General features: G+C 42.2%; 1 protein-coding gene across 1 annotated transcript in view; it reads left to right on the forward strand.

Annotated features, from left to right (window-relative positions):
• The window catches only part of hsf5 (heat shock transcription factor family member 5), a 104007-nt gene extending 99250 nt beyond the window's left edge, over positions 1-4757 (forward strand). The window contains exon 5 of the mRNA XM_041196686.1: positions 4713-4757. Coding sequence (XP_041052620.1) covers positions 4713-4757 — 45 coding nt within the window. The remainder of the gene's footprint in view (positions 1-4712) is intronic.
• The last annotated feature ends 16054 nt before the right edge of the window (positions 4758-20811 follow it).

Genomic DNA, 20811 nt, shown 5'->3' on the forward strand with positions numbered 1-20811 from the left:
TTGTCAGCGATGCACACGTCCCATGAATGAATTTTTAAAAACTCTGTTCTGATAGATGTCAGAGCATTGTCATAAGGGTGTGTTATGTGTTCATCCACTATTCTAGCAAACAGTACTTTCTAGTGAAATAAAAATGAAAAGAAAACAGGTAATGGTGAAAATGCACATGAGCAGTGAAAAACAAACGCATCTTCATTCCAGGAATATACCCTGCCCCAAAACTGAAAATTGGAAATAACCCACAATGTATTTACCACTTTTTTATTTGCTCCGCAACTGAATGTGGGCAGAGGTAACATTTTTGTCCCATTAGTCTGTCTGTAAACAATTTATCTCAACAGCTAATTGACCAATTTCAATGAACCTTGATACAGAGAGTTTGGTTCCAAGGAAGAATTCATTAGTTTTTGACAAAAATCCAGATCCAGATCCTGGACTTTTTTTAAGAATCTAGTAACTTTGGGAGGTAGGATGAATTGACTTTTTACCTCTGCCATTGCAAGTGGGCAAAGGTAATGTTTTTACCCTTGTTTGTTAGTCTAATTGTCTATAAACAATGTATCTCAAAAACAAATGGACTGATTTCAATGTAACATGATACAAATAAATGGTATAGCCTAAGGAAGGACTGATTAGTTTTTGGCAGAGATGCAGATTGGGATCCTGGAATTTCTTAAAGGATCTTTTGTTTAGAATGTTGTGGTGTATTTTATTTTGAATGTTGCTGATTGTTTTAAAATGTTGTGGATTGTCTCAGCTGCTGTGGTACAATTTGTCACCGCTGTCAGATGTGAGCAGAGTTTTCAGAGCACGCCATTGGATATGGATTGGCCTGAAGCTTCCTCAGTGAGATGGAAGGTCTTAATAATAAGAGTTCTTTTTTCAGTAGTTATGGAGCAACAACCAGGCAGAGAAAAGCCTCAAGGAAGAGCTGTGTACCTGTAATAACATTGAGTTAACACTGTGGTAGAGATCTGCACTCTACTGAGTGCCCTTTTATTAATATATGTTTCTCCTGCATTTCCAATTTCATTTCATTGTCCTTAATTTGAAATATGACCTCTTGTGCTTAAATTCTGTACATGGCAAAAAAAGCTGATTTGAATCCAATTTCACAATCCTAAACATTATTTCCCTGTCTTTTCTCTTTAGAGATGTTGATAGGCCCACAGTGTAGTTCAAGCATTTTTCATGCCATTTAACTATAGTCACAGGAATCTTAATAATATAATAACAATTTCAAACAGGAGAAGACTATCAGCCCATCTATCCCGCATACCCAAGACATTTACTTAGTGCATTTCTAATAACATTGAATCCCATTAGTTGACAACAAACTCTGAAGTCCCTTATAGAATCATAGGCCAACCCGCCCAAAGTCAATGATTGTTTGGATGGTCCATCAAATTTTCCATATAGCTCCCGACAATTACCTCTACACTATTACCTCTGTTGTCACTCATGAAACTATCCTTAGTTCTCTACTGCTTCTCATCTTTAAGCTGCATCTCAGCAACACCATCAGGATGGTGTGTGACTTGGAGGGGAACTTGCTGATGTGGTGTTCTCATGCATCTGCTGCCCTTGTCCTTTAGGTGGTAGAGGTCACTGCTTTGGAAGGTACTGTTGAAGGAGCCTTGGCAATTTACTGCAGTACACTTTGCAGATTGTACACAATGCTGACTTTGCATTGGTGGTGGAAGGAATGATGGTGTGCCTACCAAGCAGGCTTCTTTGTCTTGGATGAGCTTTCTAAGCAATGTTGGAGCTGCAATCATCCAGGCAAGTGGGGAATACCCCAACACACTCCTGACTTTTGCCTTGTAGGTGGTGAAAAGGCTTTGGGGCGTCAGGAGGTGACTTACTTGCTGCAGAATTCCCAGTCTGTCACCAGCATTTATATGACAAGTCCAGCAAAGTTTCTGGTCAAGGATAAGCCGAAGCATGTTGAAAGTATGGGGTCTCCAACAGCCTTCACCAGCTTTACTGCTCTCCTGATGAAGGCATGTGCCCTCACATCCTGTTACTCTTTTCTGAGGGAAAATATGATGTACCCTCCACTTCTGGAATAGATGGCCTCCTTGACTTCAGAAGTGCTCCAATGGACAAGGAGCTGCAAAATGTTAGCAATGTCATCCACTCCCCCTGGACAGACCTGGATGCATAAAAGTTCAATGCCACAGTGGCCTTTATGAACACTGGCAGTGTTGTCCTTGGTGTGGTGGAAGGTTCTAGGTCAGATTACATGAGGTGATACAGTTTAGTGGTCATCTGAACCTGAGTTGCCTCAAATACTACTCCTAGATCAGCTGGAGGTAGGAGAAGTGCTCCTGAAAAGCTCCTGGTGGATTGGACATTCTGTAGAAAGCCCTCTTCCTCCCATTTCACAGATCTTGTCCTCACTGCAGCCTTTGCTCCTTTTCATGGTCATGTTGCTGACCAAGAGGCAGCGCAACCACAGCCCGAGCACCTCTGTCACCAGTCCTGCAACCTCCCTGATTTTCAACAATAGCCCTCCCGCACACCTTCAAAAATACAGTACAGTACTTTCACAAACTCAACTTAAGTATAAAATTACCTTACCGAAAACTGTTGTCATGCCCTTTAAATAGTATTGTTGAGTGTGGTCCTCATCCTGCTGAATATCTGTTCAGCTGGGACTGATCAGAACAAGTGTTCCATAGAACACAGGTGAATTAAGTTCGTGAAAGTAACATCAAATCATCCAGAACAGCTATTTGGTGTCATGATAGCACCACTCCCAACTTTGCTGGGCAACATCTGCCTTTATACCTTTCCCAGTATGGGGCATCTCACAGGCCACTATGGAGGTGGGAGGAAGCATGGGCAGTGGCATTTTCTTGCATTGAGGTTTTCATTGTGTTGGAAACCAGTGGGTCTACAGTGTCCAATTTTGCACCCAATATTGTTTAAATATTAAAATGTTGGTATTCAGAAAGATTTGGGTGCCCTTCTACACAAAATACAGAAAGTTATCATGCAGGTAGAGCAAGCAGTTAGGAAGGCAAATAGCATGCTGGTCTTTATTGCAAGTGTTTTGTCTTGAGTTTGGGGTCTAGATGGGGTTACTTCAGGGTTTGCCTGTTGCCCTAAGAATGCTCCATAGACCGTTATTCGTAAAAACCATTCCTGTTTATTTACAGATCTATGTACAACTCAGTACTCTACATGAGGTTGTACATCTGTTTCCTATCAGGTCGCAGTCACTTAATCATATGACACTGCATCATAGTTACATCAGCAGTTACATCAGTATCAGGTGCCCCTGATGTTAACCCTTTGCTCTATATCTCCACCCATAAGCCTTTATCCCAGCTATATACATGAGCCAATATCTCCCCGCAAAGTCTCTGACTTCACAGGGTTAGTCTCTGTGGTGCTTTGACCAATCTCCTTGATCTGCTCCTGATTTCATTTCAAGGCTGAAGTGACCTGCACTCTCTCATTATTCGAAAGGCATGTCTTCCACCTGGGTGGTTGTAGAGTTCCTACTTGTTTCTGGTTCCATGTCTCCATCCAAAGCTAAATAGTATGTCCAAGTTTCCATTGGTTTCCATCCCAATGATATCAAGGCTCTTCAGTTCCTTCTGACATTTCCTGATATTTTCCCTGGTCCATCTCAATTCTGTAATATCTCAGTTGTGGAGTTCTTTCTATTACAATGCCTTCTTTCCGTTGATCTCGAATCCATACTCTTTCCCTGGGCTGTAGCCCTTTTAAGTCCCGTGCTTTGTGCCTGAAGTTGAAGTATTGGCGATGTATTGGGTTGCTAGGAGTATAATCCTGCCATCCTTCTGGCAATGCTCTTTTATTTTGATGCACTCATCATTCTGATGTTGTGCTTGCTTAATTTCTTGTACTGTCTTCTCAGTGGCTGTAAAATATTTGGTAATGATAATAATAATAATCTGCTTCCACTTCCTCAATAAAATTTAAACCTTCCAGTTTCACTCCTTGGCTGATATTCTTGATAATGTATCTGCTGTTGTCTGGTACTTCCCTTGAATATACTCAGTAACTGAATTGTATCTCATGAGGCTCAGTCTGAAACATTGATTTCTAAGCAGCATTTTTGCAATTTCCTTTAGGTTAAGGAGAAAAGCCAAAGATTTGAGGTCGGTTTCAAATGGTCAATTTCAATCCTAATACCATGACATAGAGAACTTCTCACAAGCACATATGGCTTCTCATATTTCTTCCTCAATGGCTGCAGACCTCTTCTTTGTGTCCATGAGAGATCTTGAAGTGTAATAAACCAGTCTCCTTTGTCTATCCTTTTGAACTTGAAACAGCATGGCGTCCAAGCCTCTCAGTGATGCGTCTGCTGCTACAATTGTTGGCAACTCTGGTTCATAGTGCAATAGAATTTCTGGTGAAATTAGGAGATTTCTGATCTTGTCAAAAGCATTTTGATGTCCATATTCCAGTACCACTGTGACTTAGTCTCAACAACTTACATAATGGCTCACTGATTTTCACCAAGTTTGGTAGAAACTTATATGGTATTTGGTTTACCATCTCAAGGAATTTTTGTGATTCTGTGATGGTCCTAGACTGTGGGGACTCCCTAATGACCCTGGTTTTCTGTGGGTCAGCAGTAATTCCCGAAGCTCACACAATGTGCCCTAAGAATTTTATCAAAGGCTTTGCAAATTCACATTTGTCATCTAATGTCAACCTGCTTCTTGTAGAGCTTTGAGGACTGCTCTCATTCGACGGTCATGTTCTTCCCTTGATGATCTGTGTACGAGGATGTCACCTAAATGGCATATTACTCCTTCCAACCCTTTCAGGGTCTGAGACGTAATTCTTTGGAATATGAGTTTTACTTAAAAGACATTTTGTCAAAACTTTTTGTCTTTCACTCATTAGGGCAAAAATACCAATGTCAGAGGAAGCAACAAGTTTATACTGTATGAGAAGAGAGTGCTGATTGGTCGACAAAAGCATTCTGATTGGTAGAGGCATTGCCATGGAGAATGCACCAGTTAATGTTGACTGACAGTTAACTGCCAAACATTGTTTGAAATTTAAATCAGGCAACTTGACTCTGATTGGTCAAGGCATTGCCCTGATGAATGAGGCAGCCAATGGCTATCATGTTCTTTCTATCTGCAAAGAACAGTGCCCTGTGTATTCATATATGTAGCTTCCAGTACACACTGCGAGCCCAACTGGCAATCTTAAATTGGGTATAGGCATAATTTTTAGCACACTGCGGATTATTTAGCAAACGTTGCCCAATCACGGAATCACATCTAATGTTGGACACTCTGTTTTGAGTTATGCAAGCACGGACTGGTTGGGTATGGTCTGAACCCTGCCTGTTGCTAACAGATGAAGGGACATGCTGTTTGATATGGTCTGCCAGTCTTTGGGACGTATGGCCCACATACCTAGCATCATACTGGCACAGAAATTCATATACCACATTACTCATTTGTGTGATAGCAGAATACCTTTTTGGCTTGGGGGCAGCATCCTGTTAGTAATGAATAGCATTCATGCCGCGACTGTACAGCTTGCTTCACCTGTTGCTGAAATTTTGGAGAAACCTTGCCCTTCCAGAATAATCTGAGATAGACTGGAACTTTTCAGGGCTGAAAATGATGGCCTCAGGGCTGTTCATGAGTTTGCGTGATAGTGTGAAATGATCTGATCAGGGTAGCCATTATCCTACAGGATGCCTTTGATGCATTAGTCTAGTAAACCTTCTCTAAACTGCTTTAGATGTGGTTTCACCAATGCTCTGTATAACTGAAGCATAACTTTTGTATTCAGTTCCCTTTGCAATAAACAATAATATTCTATTAGCTTTCCTAATTACTTGCTGTACCTGTATACTAACCTTTTATATTCCATGCACTAGGACACCCAGATCCTGCTGTATCTCAAAGCTCTGCAATCTCTCACCATTTAAGTATTGTACTTCTTTTTTACTCTTCCTGCCAAAATGGACAATTTCAGGTTTTAACTGTAGATTAAGAATCAAGATCTGACATAGTACTAACCTTCAAGTAAGTTAGGTTATCTTGTTAAGTAGAAAACTGACTGGAGTGGCAGTTATCTGTCAATGCAGTTGATTCAAGTAGTGTTAATTACTGTGCCAGGAAGCTAAACTAGCTAGTGACTCATCAGAGGGCCTATAAAAGTAAGGCTTTTCAAACCACAAGATCAGTAAGGAGGCCATAAGGAGAGAAGCGACTATGCTGGAGTGAGATGGAGACGGACTGAGTAGTGAATTAGGGTCACATGGGAATTTGGTACACAGGGGAAAAAGGTGTGTATAAATAGGAATTATTCTAAACTAATTAAGCGAGTAATTAAATTAAGTTAAGTAAATAACATAAGTAACAATGCTGGACAGCTGTTGCAGCTGTGGAATGTGGGACATTTTGGATGCCAAGACGATCCAGAACAAACACAACTGCAGAAAGTGTAAGCAACTGGAGGAATTCTAGATCCGGATTATTGATCTGGAAGCCGAACTCATAAGGGAGGGGAAGAAATACCTGGACACTTTGTTCCAGGGTCATCTGTTCTGGTCAGCAGTGAGGGACAGGAGCACGTGACCATGGGTGAGGCAGGTAATGGGACTGAGCAGACAGTAGTGAAGCCACAGGCTATGCAATTGTCAAACAGGTTTGAGGTGCTCACAACCTGTGTGGACGAAAGTGAGGTCTGCAAGGTGGATTAGCAGGTTAGCCATGCCATCATGCTACAGGAAGCTGTTCAAGTGGGAGGAGCAAACAGGAATGTAGTGGTAGTAGGGGAAAGTATAGTGAGGGAGATGGATACTGTTTTCTGCAGCAAAGAGCGAAAGTCCAGAAAGCTGCGTTGCCAATCCAGGGCCAGTGTTTGGGACACCTGCTCAGAGCTGGAGGGGAACTTGCAGTGGGAGGGAGAGGATCCAGTTGTTGTGGTCCATGTAGGTACCAATGACATAGGCAGGGCAAGGAAGGAGGTTTCTGCATTTTCAGTAGGAGAAACTAGGTACCAAATTAAAAAACAGAATCTCAAAGGTAATAATCTCTGGATTAGTAGCTAAACCACATGCAAACTGGCATAGGGCAAATAGGATTAGAGAGATGAATGCATGGCTCCAAGACTGGTGTGGGAGAAGTGGGCGCTAGTTTGTGGGGCACTGGCACCAGTGCTGGGGAAAGTGGGGGCTGTACCGTGAGCACGGTCTATACCTGAACCATGTAGGGATAAGCGTTCTTGCAAATCGCATCACTAGGAAAGTAGAGAGGGCTTTAAACTAAACAAGGTGGGTGAGGGATCAGGCTTGGGTAGATGTGGAAAATCAAGGGGTAGATCCGTGGCAGGAGACCATAACAGTAATATGGGAAATGAGGATCATAGATAAAAGGAAGAGATGAAGAGATAAAACCTAAGATTACACCAATAGTCAAGACTAGATGTTACAAAGATAACAAAAAGACAAAACTAAAAGCTCTGTATCTGAATGCACATAACATTCATAACAAAGTAAATGAATTGATAGCACACATTGAAATAAATAAATATGATCTGATAGCCATTATGAAGATACGGCTGCAGGATGACAAGGATTGGGTCTTGAATATTGAGGGGTATATGACATTCAAGAACAATAGGATGCTACATAAAGGTGGAAGGGAGCACTGATGATCAAGGATGGCATTGGTACAATGGTTAGAAATGATCTTGGTTCAGGAGATCAGGATATAGGATCAGTTTGGATAGAAATGAGGAATAGTAGGGGAAAGAAGTCACTAGTGGGAATGGTCTACAGACACCCTAACAGTAACCACAATTTAGGACAAAGTATACAAGAAATAGTGGGTGCTTGTAATAAAGAGATCACAATAATAATGGGTAATTTTAATCTACATATAAACTAGAAAAATCAGATTGGCAGTAGGAGCCTGGATGAGTAGAATGCTTTCAAAATAGTTTCTTAGAGCAGCACATTCTGGAACCAACCAGGGAGCAGGTTATATTAGACTTGGTATTATGTAATGTGACAAGATTAATTAATGACCTCAGAGTGAAGGCACCCCTAGGTAGCATCGACAACAATATGTTTGAAATTCTCATCCAGTTTGAAAGGGAGATAAGTGGATCTAACACTAGTATTTTAAACTTAAATAACAGCAACAATGTGGGCATGAAAGCTGAGCGAGCTGAAGTGAACTGGGATACTAGGCTAGGTGAGAGATCAATAGAGAAGCAGTGGCAGGCACTTAAGGGGATATTTCAAAATACTCAAAATAAATTGAAATCACCAGGGAGACGGTACTAAGCCAATTGATGGAGCTGCAGGCTGGCAAGTTTCTGGGTCCTGATGGACTACATCTTAGGGTCTGAAAAGAGGTGGCTAAAGAGGTAGTTGATGCGCTGGTGTTAATTTTCCAAAATTCACTAGATTCTGGAAAAATTCCATCAGATTGGAAAGTAACAAATATAACCCCTCTATTCAAGAGGGGAGGGAGGCAGAAAACAGGAAACTATAGGTCAGTTAGCTTGACATCTGTCATGGAGAAGGTATTAGAATCTATCATTAAGGAGATTATAGCTGGACACTTAGCAGTGCTCAAGGCAATAGGCAATGGTTTTGTGAAAGGAAAATCATATTTAACCAATTTATTGAAGTTTTTTGAAGGGGTAACATTCGCAGTGGATAAAGGGGAACCTGTAGATGTACTGTACTTAGATTTCCAGAAGGCATTCGATAAGGTGCCACACCAAAGATTATTACAAAAAATAAAAGTAAAAGCGGTGTAGTGCGTAACATATTAGCATAGATAGAAGATTGGCTAGCTGGCAGAAAGCAGGGAGTATGCATAAATGGGTCTTTTTCGGATTGGCAGGATGTGGCGAGTGGAGTCCCACGGGGGTCTCAATTTTTTATGATTTACATCAATGACTTAGAGGAGGAGAGTAAAGACATGGTAGCTAAACTTACACATGACACAAAGATAGATAGGAAAGTATGTTGTGAAGAAGACATGAGGAGGTTGTGGATGGATATAGATAGGTTGAGTGAGTGGACAAAGATCTGGCAAATGGAGTTTAATGTAGGAAAATGTGAAGTTGTTCACTTTGGCAGGAAGAACAAAAAAGCACAGTATTACTTAAATGGAGAACAGTTGCATAATTCTGAGGTGTGGAGGGATCTAGGTGTTCTAGTACATGAGTCAGAAAAAGTTAGTATGCAGTTACAGCAAGTAATTAAGAAGACTAATGGAATGCTATCCTTTATTATGAGAGGGATTGAACATAAGAGTAAGGATGTTATGCTTCAATTATACAGGGTGTTGATGAGACCGCACCTGGAATACTGTGTGCAGTTTTGGTCTCCTTATTTAAGGAAGGATGTAAATGCATTGGAGGCGGTTCAAAGGAGATTTACTAGATTGACACTTGGAATGAGTGGGTTGTCTAATGAGGAAAGGTTGGACAGACTGGACTTGTTTCCACTGGAGTTTAGAGGAGTGAGGGGCGATTCGATTGAAGTATACAAGATCCTGAATGGCCTTGACAAGGTGGACGTCAAAAGGATGTTTCCTCTTGTGGGTGAGTTCAGAACTAGGAGCCACTGTTTTAGTATTAGGGGTCACCCTTTTAAGACAGAAATTAGGAGAATCTTTTTCTCTCAGAGGGCTGCACAACTATGGAATCCTCTGCCTCAGAAGTCGGTGGAGGCGGGGTCATTGAATATTTTTAACGCAGAGGTAGATAGATTCTTGTTAGGGAAGGGAATCAAAGGTTAGTGAGAGCAGATAGGAATGTGGAATTCAAAACACAAACAGATCAGCCATGATCTCAATAAATAGCGGACAGGCGCAAGGGGCTGAATAGCCTATTTCTGCTCCTATTTTGTATTTTTGTACATACATTATACTCCATTCACCAGATCTGTGCCCACTTACTTAACCTATCTATATCCCTTTGTAGCCTCCTTATGCCCTCTTCACAACTTACTTCTCCACTATCTTTGCATCATCAGCAAATTTAGCAACCATACCTTCTGTCCCTTCACACAAGTCATTTATATAAATTATAAAAAGCTGAGATCCCAGCACAGATTCCTGTGGCACACCACTCATTACATTTTCCCAACCAGAAAATTACCCATTTATGCCTACTCACTTTTTCCTGTCAGCTAGCCAATCTTCTGTCCATGTCAATATGTTATCTCCTACAACATGAGTTTTTATTTTCCACAATAATTTTTGATGTAGTCCTTATCAAATGTAACTGCAGTACATGCACCAGTTCCCCTTTATCCACAGTACATGTTGCTTCTTCAAAGAGCTTCAATAAATCGGTTAAACTTAATTTCCCTGCAGAAAACCAGTTGACTCTGCCTGATTGCCTTGAATTTATCTAAGTGCCTGCTATAATGTCTTTAATAATAGCTTCTAATATTTTCCCTATGACAGATGTTAAGCTAACTAGCCTGTAGCTTGCTGCTTTCTATCTCCCTTTTGAATAAAAGAGTTACATTAGCTTTTTTCCAATCTAATGGAACCTCAGGATTTTTGAAAATTGAAACCAATGGATCAACTATCTCAATGGCCACTTCTTTTAGAATCCTAGGATGAAGTCCATCAGGACCTGGGGACTTGTCAACCCACAGCTCCAACAATTTGCTCAGTACCACTTCCCTGGTGATTATAATTTTCCTGAGTTCCTCCCTTCCTTCCATTTCTTGATCTACAGCTACAGTTACTTGTTTCCCTTATAGTGAAGACCAATGCAAACTATCTGTTCAATTCATGTGCCATTTCCTTATTTTCCATTATTAATTCCCCAGACTCACTTTCTATAGGACCAATGCTCACTTTGTTAACGCTTTTCTTTTTTAAATATCTATAGAAACTCTTACTATATTTTTATATTTCTAGCTGGTTTCTCTTATACTTTAATTTTTCCCTCCTTATTAATCTTTTAATCATCCTTTGATTTTTTTATATTCTGTCCAATCTTCTGATCTGCCACCCATCCTTGCACAATTATATGCTTTTCCTTTATGTTTGATACCATCTTTAATTTTTTTAGTTAACCAAAAATAGTGAGAAGTTTTCATTCTCGTCAGAATGTATCTATTCTGTGTATTCCAAAACATTCTTTTAAATGTCTGCCATTGTATCTCTATTGACCTATCCCTTAATCTAAATTGCCAGTTCACTTTCACTAGTGTGCTTTCATGTCCTCAAAATTGTGCTTTTTTAAGTTTAAAATACCAGTTTTGAATCCACTCTTCTCTCCCTCAAACTGATTGCAAAGTTCAATCATATTATGATCACTGCTACCTCAGGGAGCCTTCACTATGAGGTCATTAATTAATTCTATCTCGTTGCGCAATACCAGCTGTAGTACAGCCTGGTTCCTGGTTGGGTCCAGAATGTGCTGCTCTAAGAAACTATCCTGAAAACATTCTATGGAGTCCTCACCAAGGCTAACTTTGCCCATTTGATTTTTCTAGTCTATATGTAGATTAAAATCCTCTATAATTATCGCCATACCTTTCTGACATGCTCCCATTATTTATTCCTTTATACTCCATCCTACCTTGTGGGTACTGTTAAGTGGCCTGTACACCAGTGCCATAACGTACTACATCAAAGAGCTCATGGTATAAATGGTAACATATTAGCATGGATAGCGGATTGGTTAGCTAATGGGAAGCAGAGAGTTGGGATAAATGGGTCATTTTTCAGACTAACAAACTGTAACTAGTGGACTGCCACAGGAATCAGTACCAAGGCCTCAACTATTTATGATCTATATTAATGACTTGGAAGAAGGGACCGAGTGTACGTTAGCTAAATTTGCTATTGACACAAAGGTAGGAAAGTAAGTTGTCAAGAGGACATAAAGAATCTACAAAGGGATTTAGATAGATTAAATGAATGGGCCAAAGTTTGGCAGATGGAGCATAATGTGGGAAAATGTGAACTTTGGAAGGAAAAGTAAAAATAGCAGTACATTATTTAAATTGAGAGGGATCGCAGAACTCTAATGTACAGAGAGATCTGGATGACTTTTTACATGAATCGCAAAAAGTTAGTATGCAACTACAGCAGGTGATTAGAAAGGCAAATGGTATGTAGGTGTTTATTGCAAGGAGAACCAAGTATAAGAGTAGGGAAGTGTTGCTACAACTATACAGGGGTTTAGTGAGACTATATCTGGAGTACTGTGTACCCTTTTGATCTCCTTACTTAAGAAAGGATGTAATTGCCATAGAGACTGTTCAGAGAAAGTTCACTCAACTGATTCCTGGGATGAAAGGGTTATCTTATGAGGAAAGATTGAGGAGGTTGGGCCTAAACTAATAGGAGCTTAGAAGAATGAGAGATGATCTTATTGAAAGATATAAGGTCCTAAGTGGGCATGACAGGGTGGATGCTGAAAGCAAGTTTCCCCTTATGAGGGAGCTTATAATAGGAGACGCAGTTTAAAAATTAGAGGTCTCTCATTTAAGACTGAGATGAGGAGAATTCTTTTCTCTCAGAGGGCCATTGATTTTTGGAATTCTCTTCCTCAGAGAGCAATGGAGACTGGGTCATTGAATATGTTCAAAGTCGAGTGAGATAGATTTTTGATCGACAAGGGAGTCGAGGGCAATGGGGAACAAACAGGAAAATGGAGTTGAGGCCACAATTAGCTCAGCCATGATCTTCTCAAATGGCATAGCAGGCTGGAGGAGCCAACTGGCCCACTCCTGCTCCTAATTCTTATGTTCTTGTTTACAGCCAATGAAGTACTTTTGAAGTGTAATTACTGTTTTAATGTAAGCAATGAGAGATGATCTCATTAAAGCATATTAAGTTCTGAGATGGCTTGACAGGGTAGATTCACCAGTTCGTGGGGCACTGGCACCAGTACTGGGCATAGTGAGATATGTACCGTTGGGACTGTCTACACCCGAACCATGGTGGGACCGGTGTTCTTGCGAGCCACATAACTAGAGAAGTAGAGAGGGTTTTAAACTAAATAGTAGGGGCAAAGGATCAAATTTGGGAAGATGTGGTAAATCAAAGAACAGAGACAAAGCAAAAGAAAAAGGTATTATTACGGGAAATGAAAAACAGACCATGACAGGAGGGGAGAGTACAAATCTAACAGTAAATCAACAGATGAAACTAAAGGTTATAAAAAGAATAAAACTAAAAGCTCTGTATCTGAATACACATAACATTCCAAACAAAATAGATGAACTGAGAGCGCCCATAGAAATAAATAATTACGATTTGATAGCCATTACAGAGACATGGCTGCAAGAGGACATGGATTGGGACCTGAATATTGAAGGGTACAGGATATTTGGGAAGGACACGAAGCAAGGAAAAAGTGGAGGGGTGGCTCTTTTAGTTAATGATGGTATTAGCACAATAGAGAGGGATGACCTAAGTTCAGGAGACCAGGATGTGGAAACGGTTTGGTTAGAGATGAGAAATGGTAAAGGCAAGAAGTCACTTATGGGCATTGTGTACAGGTCCCCTAACAGTAACCACATGGTAGAGTGGAGCATAAAGGAAGAAATAATTGGAGCTTGTCAGAAAGGCACGGCAATTATCATGGGCGATTTTAATTTACAGATAGACTGGAAAAGTCAGATGGACAAAGATAGCCTAGACAAAACATTGAATGTTTTCGGGATAGTTTCTTAAAACAGCATGTTCTGGAACCAACCAGAGAGCAGGCTATACCAGACCTGGTATTGTGCAATAGATGGGAGTAATTAATGATCTCATAGTGAAGGCGCCCCAAGGTACCAGTGGCCACAATATGATTGAATTTTGCATTCAGTTTGAGAGAAAGAGAGGAGTGGGTCCAAGACTGTTTTTAAACTTAAATAAGGGTAACTGAGGGCATGACAGCTGAGTGGCTAAAGTGAATTGGCAAATTAGGTTAAGGGATAGGTCAATAGAGATGCAGTGGCTAATATTTAAAGGGATATTTCAGAATGCACAGAATAGATACATTCCAACAAGTAAGAAAACTTCCAAGGGATGGACACACCATCCGTGGTTAACTAGAAAGGTTAAAAATAATATGAAACATCGAGAAAAAACATATAATTGTGCAAAGACAGGTGGCAGGTCAGAAGATTAGACAGAATATAAGAAACAGCAAAGAATGACTAAAAGACAAATAAAGAGTGAAAAATTAGAGTATGAGAGAAAGCTAGCCAAAAATATAAAAACAGATAGTGAGAGTTTTTATAAATATTTTAAAAAGAAATGGGTTAACAAAGCGAGCATTGGTCCTATAGAAAGTGAGTCTGGAGAACTGATAATAGAAGACAAGGAGATGGTAGATGAATTGAACAGGTATTTTGCATCGGTTTTCAATATAGAGGATACAAGTAACATCCCAACAGCAGCTATAAACCAAGAAAGGGAAATGGGGGAGGAAGTCAGGAAAATTACAGACACCAGTGAATTGAGCGGTACTGAGTAAATTGTTGGAGCTGTGAGCTGTCAAGAGCCCAGGTCCTGATGGACTTCATCCTAGGGTGTTAAAAGCAGTGTCTGGTGAGATAGTTGATGCATTGGTTTTAATTTTCCGAAACTCCCTAGATTCAGGGAAGGTCCCATTAGATTGGAAGATAGCAAATATAACACCATTGTTCAAAAAGGGAGAGAAACAGAAAGCAGGAAACGGCAGGCCAGTTAGCTTAACATCTGTCTACGGAAAATGTTTGCAACTATTATTAATAAAGTTATAGCAGGGCACTTGGATAAACTCAAGGTCATCAGGCAGAGTCAACATAGCTTTGTGAAAGGGAAATTGTGTTTAACCAACTTATTGGAGTTCTTTGAGGAAGTAACATGTGCTGTAGATAAAGGGAAACCAGTGGATGTACTGTACTTAGACTTCCACAAGGCATTTGATAAAATGCCACATCAAAGATTATTGTGAAAAATTAAAGCTCATGGTTTAAGGGAAACATATTGGCTTAGAAAGAAGATTGACTGGCTAACAGGAAGCAGAGAGTAGGCATAAATGGGTCTTCTTCAGGTGAACAAGATGTAATGAGTGATGTGCCACATGGATCAGTGCTGGGACCTCAACTCTTTACAATTTACATAAATGACTTGGATGAAGGGATGGATGGGACGATCGCCAAATTTGCTGATGACACAAAGATATGTAGGAAAGTAAGTTGTGAAGAGGACATAAGGAGGCTACAAAAAGATATAGATCGGTTAAATGTGTAGGCAAAGATCTGGCAGATGGAGTATAATGTGGGAAAATGTGAAATTGTCCATTTTGGCAGGAAGAATAAAAGAGAAGCATATTACCTAAATGGTGAGAGATTGCAGAGCTCTGAGGTGCAGAGGGATCTTGGTGTCTTAGTGCATGAATCGCAAAAGGTTAGCATGCAGGTACAGCAAGTAATTTGGAAAGCTAATAAGACGTTATAATTTATTATGAGGGGAATTGAATACAAAGGTAGAGAGGTTATGCTTCAGTTGTACAGGGCACTACTAAGACCACATTTGGAGTACTGTGTACAGTATTGGTCACTTTATTTAAGGAAAGATGTAAATGAGTTAGAAGCAGTTCAGGGAAGGTTTACCAGACTAATACCTGGAATGTGTGGGTTGTCTTATGAGGAAAGGTTGATCAGATTAGGCTTTTATCCATTGGAGTTTAGAAGAGTAGGAGGTGACTTGTTTGAAGCATATAAGATCCTGAAAAGTCTTGACAGGGTGGATGTGGAGAGGATGTTTCCTCTTGTAGGAGAATCTAGAACTGGGGTCACTATTTAAAAATAAGTGGTTGCCCATTTAAAACAGAGGTGAAGCAAAATTTTTTCACTCAGAAGGCTGTGAGTCTTTGGAACTCTCTTCCTGAAAATGTGGTGGAAGCAGAGTCTTTGAATATTTTTAAGGCAGAGGTGGATAGATTCTTGGTAAGCAAGCTGGTGATAGGTTTTCAGGGGTAGGTGGAATGCAGATTTCAGGTTACTATCAGATCAGCCATAATCTCATTAACTGGCAGAGCAGGCTCGAGGGGCTGAATGGCCTACTTCTGCTCCTTGTCCGTATGTTCATATGCTGAGGGTATGTTTCCATTGGCTGGAGAGTCTAGAACTAGGAGAACAGCCTCTGGATAAGGGGTCAACAATTTAGGACTGAGATGAGAAATTTCTTCAGAATGTTGTGAATCTATGGAGTTTTCAGCCCCACAGATCTGTGGATGCTCAGTCACTGAGTATATTAAAGGATACATTTGATAGATTTCTGAGCTTTAAAAGAGCCAAGAGATATGGAGATTGGGTGGAAAACTGAGTTGAGATCGAAGATCAGCCATGATCTTATTGAATGGTGGAGCAGGCTCAAGGGGCTGTGTAGCCTACTCCCACTCCTATTTCCTATATTCTTAAACAGCTCCATTTCTGCTCTTATGATGGAGGGAAGGCCATTAATGAAGTAGCTAACGATAGTAACTGCTGCAGCAATTGCCGGAGAGGAGATGATTGGCCTCTAACAACCATGACCAGCTTACCTCTTTGACAAAGCTTTTAATGACTGTCCTAACACCCCAGTATTAACATTTGTATTATTATGCTTAACTATGTTAAAGGTACTACATAAATGCAAGTTGTTTCTGCAGAAAGATCAATTTATTCATTATTTTCTCCATGGAAAGGGGGCACCAGGTAGACAGAATCCACAGCTTTCAATGGGTGGCAAGATGTCCTCAAGCGCAAGGCTTCACACATAGCACCCATGCAGACAATAAAGCAGCTAACAACAACCTATGACCTAGAAGGGTTTGCACTGAATTAATAGTCAGTTGCTTTATCTAGGAAGCAGCAGTCATACTTTTATTATGTGGCAGAAATGGATCCTGCAATTTTTGAAAAAGAAACATTGAGGAGAAGGTTCTTGAAGCACTAGGGCTAATCTTAGTACCCATAACTATTAAGCCCACTGCGAAACCCCTTAACAGCATAAGAAAGCTGCTTTACATTTGCCATTTCCACCAGCAAAGAAAGTGCTATTCATTTTTGGCATAGTAAAAGAGTTAGCACAAAAGGGCAGCAGTAATGTGCAGTGCTTTAAATGAACATCACAGAATGCACAGGAATTCCTAACTGGTGTTTATGCTATCACTCATGGACCCCACATGAGAAGTGTACACAGTGAGGAGCACAATCACCTTGAACTTCCTCCATATAACTAAAAACGTATTCCTCTTTTACAACCAGGTATGAAGGATCTGGATGACTGGATTAACTTAATCTGTAGCATATATCCATACACTTCTGCTTTTACGAGAGGATGGCCTTCAACACCAAATAGAGCCATTCTCCTTAGTACATCTGCTGCAATAGTATTTATATCTCTGCTGTGTCATTCTGAACAATGCTTAATTTCTGTTACTGCCAGAATTTAAAAAACAAAATTTAGCCTTTAAGATGCCACTGGCTCACTGATTTTACACTCATCTCTCAAATGTACCATCAGCCAGGCTCTCTTGGTTAGGTTTTCATGTGCAAGTAATCTAGTGAAATTAGGGGAGGGATTCCCATTAAAAAATTGAGCACAGATACCACAGGCAGAACCTTCCGCTCTGAACTAACTAACGTTGCAGGCGTGGACCCACTTGGCTGTGGGGGGTGCTGCGTGGGACAGCTGAACACACGTGATCTTGCACTGTTCAGCTAATTACTTATTCATCTGTGTGTAGCAAGGCAAATCTCATGGCGGGGACGAGCTGGAAATCGCCGTCCCTGCCGTTACCTCATTTGGTCAAAAGCCCTGGTGCCATATTTAAAGGGCACCCGGACAGCCACTCACTCACTGCAGGCCAGGAGCTGAGGAATCTGCATTCCAAAAAATGTCAAAGAGAAGACAAGCAACCTGAAGCCCCATGGTTCAGCAATGCCTCCCTGGAGACCCGCCTCCAGGTTCTCCTGGAAAGGTGGGAGTTGCTGTTTTGCAGGGATGGCAGCAGGAGGCCTTCCCGTCTGACAGCAACTAGAGAGGAGGTTGCAACGGTGGTTAGTGCCCGTGGAACCCAAAAAAGAACCAGCCAGCAATGTAGGAAGGGATGAATGATCTGCTGCGCTCCACCAGGCTAAGTGTACCAACTACTCACTGCAAACTGACAATCTCATAAGGGCATCAGGCAGTCTAAGGGTTAGAGTGCACAAGGATGTCACACATGACCAGCAGAAGGGCCATCTGCACTGAATATGTGCCAGCCACGTTATGCGTTCAATCTCATATCTGTTGCAGGACAAACAGCTTCTTAGTCACTTATTGGGGAGGGCTCAGCAGCTGCCATACACATGAGTGCTCCTAATCTGCTTATGCAACCATTGGGATCATAATCAATCATTCTGTCTTTCTGTAGGAGAAGAATGTCCACAATATCCTGTGGGTTACCATTGATCAGAAACTGAACTGGACTAGCCATATAAATACTGTGGCTTCAAGAGCAGGTCAGAGGCTAGGAATCCTGTGGTGAGTAACTCACCTCCTGACTCCCCAAAGTGTCCACTATCTACAAGGCACAATTCAGGAGTGTGATGGAAGACTCTCCACTTGCCTGGATGAGTGCAGCTCCAACAACACTCGAGAAGCTTGACACCATCCAGGACAAAGCAGCTCGCTTGATTGGTACCCCATCCACAAACATTCATTCCCTCCACCACCAATGCACAGTGGCAGTAGTGTATACCATTTACAAGATGCATTGCAGGAACTCACCAAGCCTCCTTAGACAGCTCCTTCCAAACCCAAGACCACTACCATCTAGAAGCACATGGGAGCACCACCACCTGGAAGTTCCCCTCCAAGCCACTCGCAATCCTTGATTGTCACTGGGTCAATATCCTGAAACTCCCTCCCTAACAGCACTGTGTGTATACCTACACCACGTGGACTGCAGTGGCTCAAGAAGTCAGCTCACCACCACCTTCGCAAGGGCAATTAAGGATGTGCAATAAATGCTGGCCTAGCTACTGACACCCACATCCCATGAATGAATTAAAAAAAACAAGTAGCAGGCCAAGACCAGAGGGGCAATGGCTGAGATCAGATTCTACACCTCTTATGAGGAGCAGGCTGTCGAGATAACCGGGGAGGAGCAGGACCATGCCTTTGCTGAAGGCAAGATAGGACTGCTCCAGGAAGCCAGTAAGCATGCATCCAGTCTGCAGTTCTCAGCTGCACACACTGACTGTGAGATGTCTTTAATTTGCCTGCATGCTTAGCCAATCACTAAATCTTTTCTCAATGCCAGGTACCAGCAAGAAACTGAGGGGGAATGCAACTCGGACTAGCCACAGACCCAACTCCAAACCCACCTCTGAGGAGCATGCCTCAATGCACCGTAGCAGCGTTTACTGAATCCTCCACCAGCATAGATATACTCACCTCAGTGGGTCCAAGTTCTAGAATTGACTTGGGGTCACAAACTGGTGAGCACATCACTAACACAGGTCCACAGCTAGCAGAGAAAGTGACAGCCGAGGTCTTTGACATTTGGAGGACTGCTGGAGACAAGGCTCCTGCTCAGCCCCAAGCAGATGTCGAGCCTCTGGATTAGGCCCTAAGAGTTGTTGGAGTTGCCAGAGCCCATGCACAGACAGGAACAAGCTGGAGGAGTCCATCCACGTTCTGTCTGTTGTCGTGACTCTGGCATGCGAGCTCTTGGCTGCTTCCGTGGAAAGGGTGGTGGAGACCTTGGAGACCGAGGACACACACACACACACTTGCTCTCTCACACACACACACTCGCTTTCACATATACACACACACACACACACACACTCGCTTTCAAGCACACAAACCCTCGCTCTCTCACACACACACACACACATGCTCTGTCTCTCTCACACACACCCAGCCTCTCTCACACACACACACATACATACTTTCTCTGTCTCACACACACCCTCTCTCACCTCAGCTGCAGCCACTCTCACTAACCCCATTGCAGCCACTCTCTCTTCCCCAACAACAGCCATTCTTTCCTTCTGCCACCTGCATCCACTCTCTCTTCCCCTCCCACCAGCATCCACTCTCTCTCTCCCACCCCAACAGCAGCTACTTTCTCTCCTCCACTCTACCAGAAGCCACTTTCTCTCCCCCACCCCACCAGCAGCCACTCACTGTTCCCCACTCCTCCCCATTAGTCTCCCCACCCTCTCCCTCCCCATCCCCCCATTCCCCCTTCCTCACTCCACCCCCTCCACCTTCCACCCTTCCCTCCCACTTCCCCCTTCCTTCTCCTTCCCCTCCCCCTTCCTTCCCTTTACCCTCCCTCCCCTTACCCCTTCCCTCCCCCCCCGTCTTCCCCCCTTCCCCTTCCCCCCCGATTCCCCTTCCATCCCCCCCTCCCTCCCCTTCCCCTCTTTCCTCCCCTTTTCCCCCTTTTCCCCCCTTTCCCCTTCCCTCCCCTTCCAGGCCTTCCCTCCCTTTCTCCCTTGCCCTCCCCCTTCCCTCCCCTTCCCTCCCATCCTCCACCCCTCTTTCCCCCCACCCCTCCCTTCCCCATCTCCCCTCCCTCCCTTCCTCTCGTCAGCTCCATCCTCTTCAATGTCCTCTTCGTCAGAGGAGACATCTTAGTCCTACATGTTTCCCTCAGGCAAGACATTCTGCCCTTTTTAGCACAAGGTTGCACAGAGTGCAACAGAAAACAATGAACCAGGAAACTCTGAGGTGAGATTTGGAGAGCTCCATCTGAGTAGTCCTGACACCTGAATCTCATCTTTAGGGGGCCTATTGTCTGCTCAGTCAGGTACATGGTGGAGGCAATAAGACCATA

This window comes from Carcharodon carcharias, chromosome 10 (assembly GCF_017639515.1).
Source record: "Carcharodon carcharias isolate sCarCar2 chromosome 10, sCarCar2.pri, whole genome shotgun sequence".
Lineage (NCBI taxonomy): Eukaryota > Metazoa > Chordata > Chondrichthyes > Lamniformes > Lamnidae > Carcharodon > Carcharodon carcharias.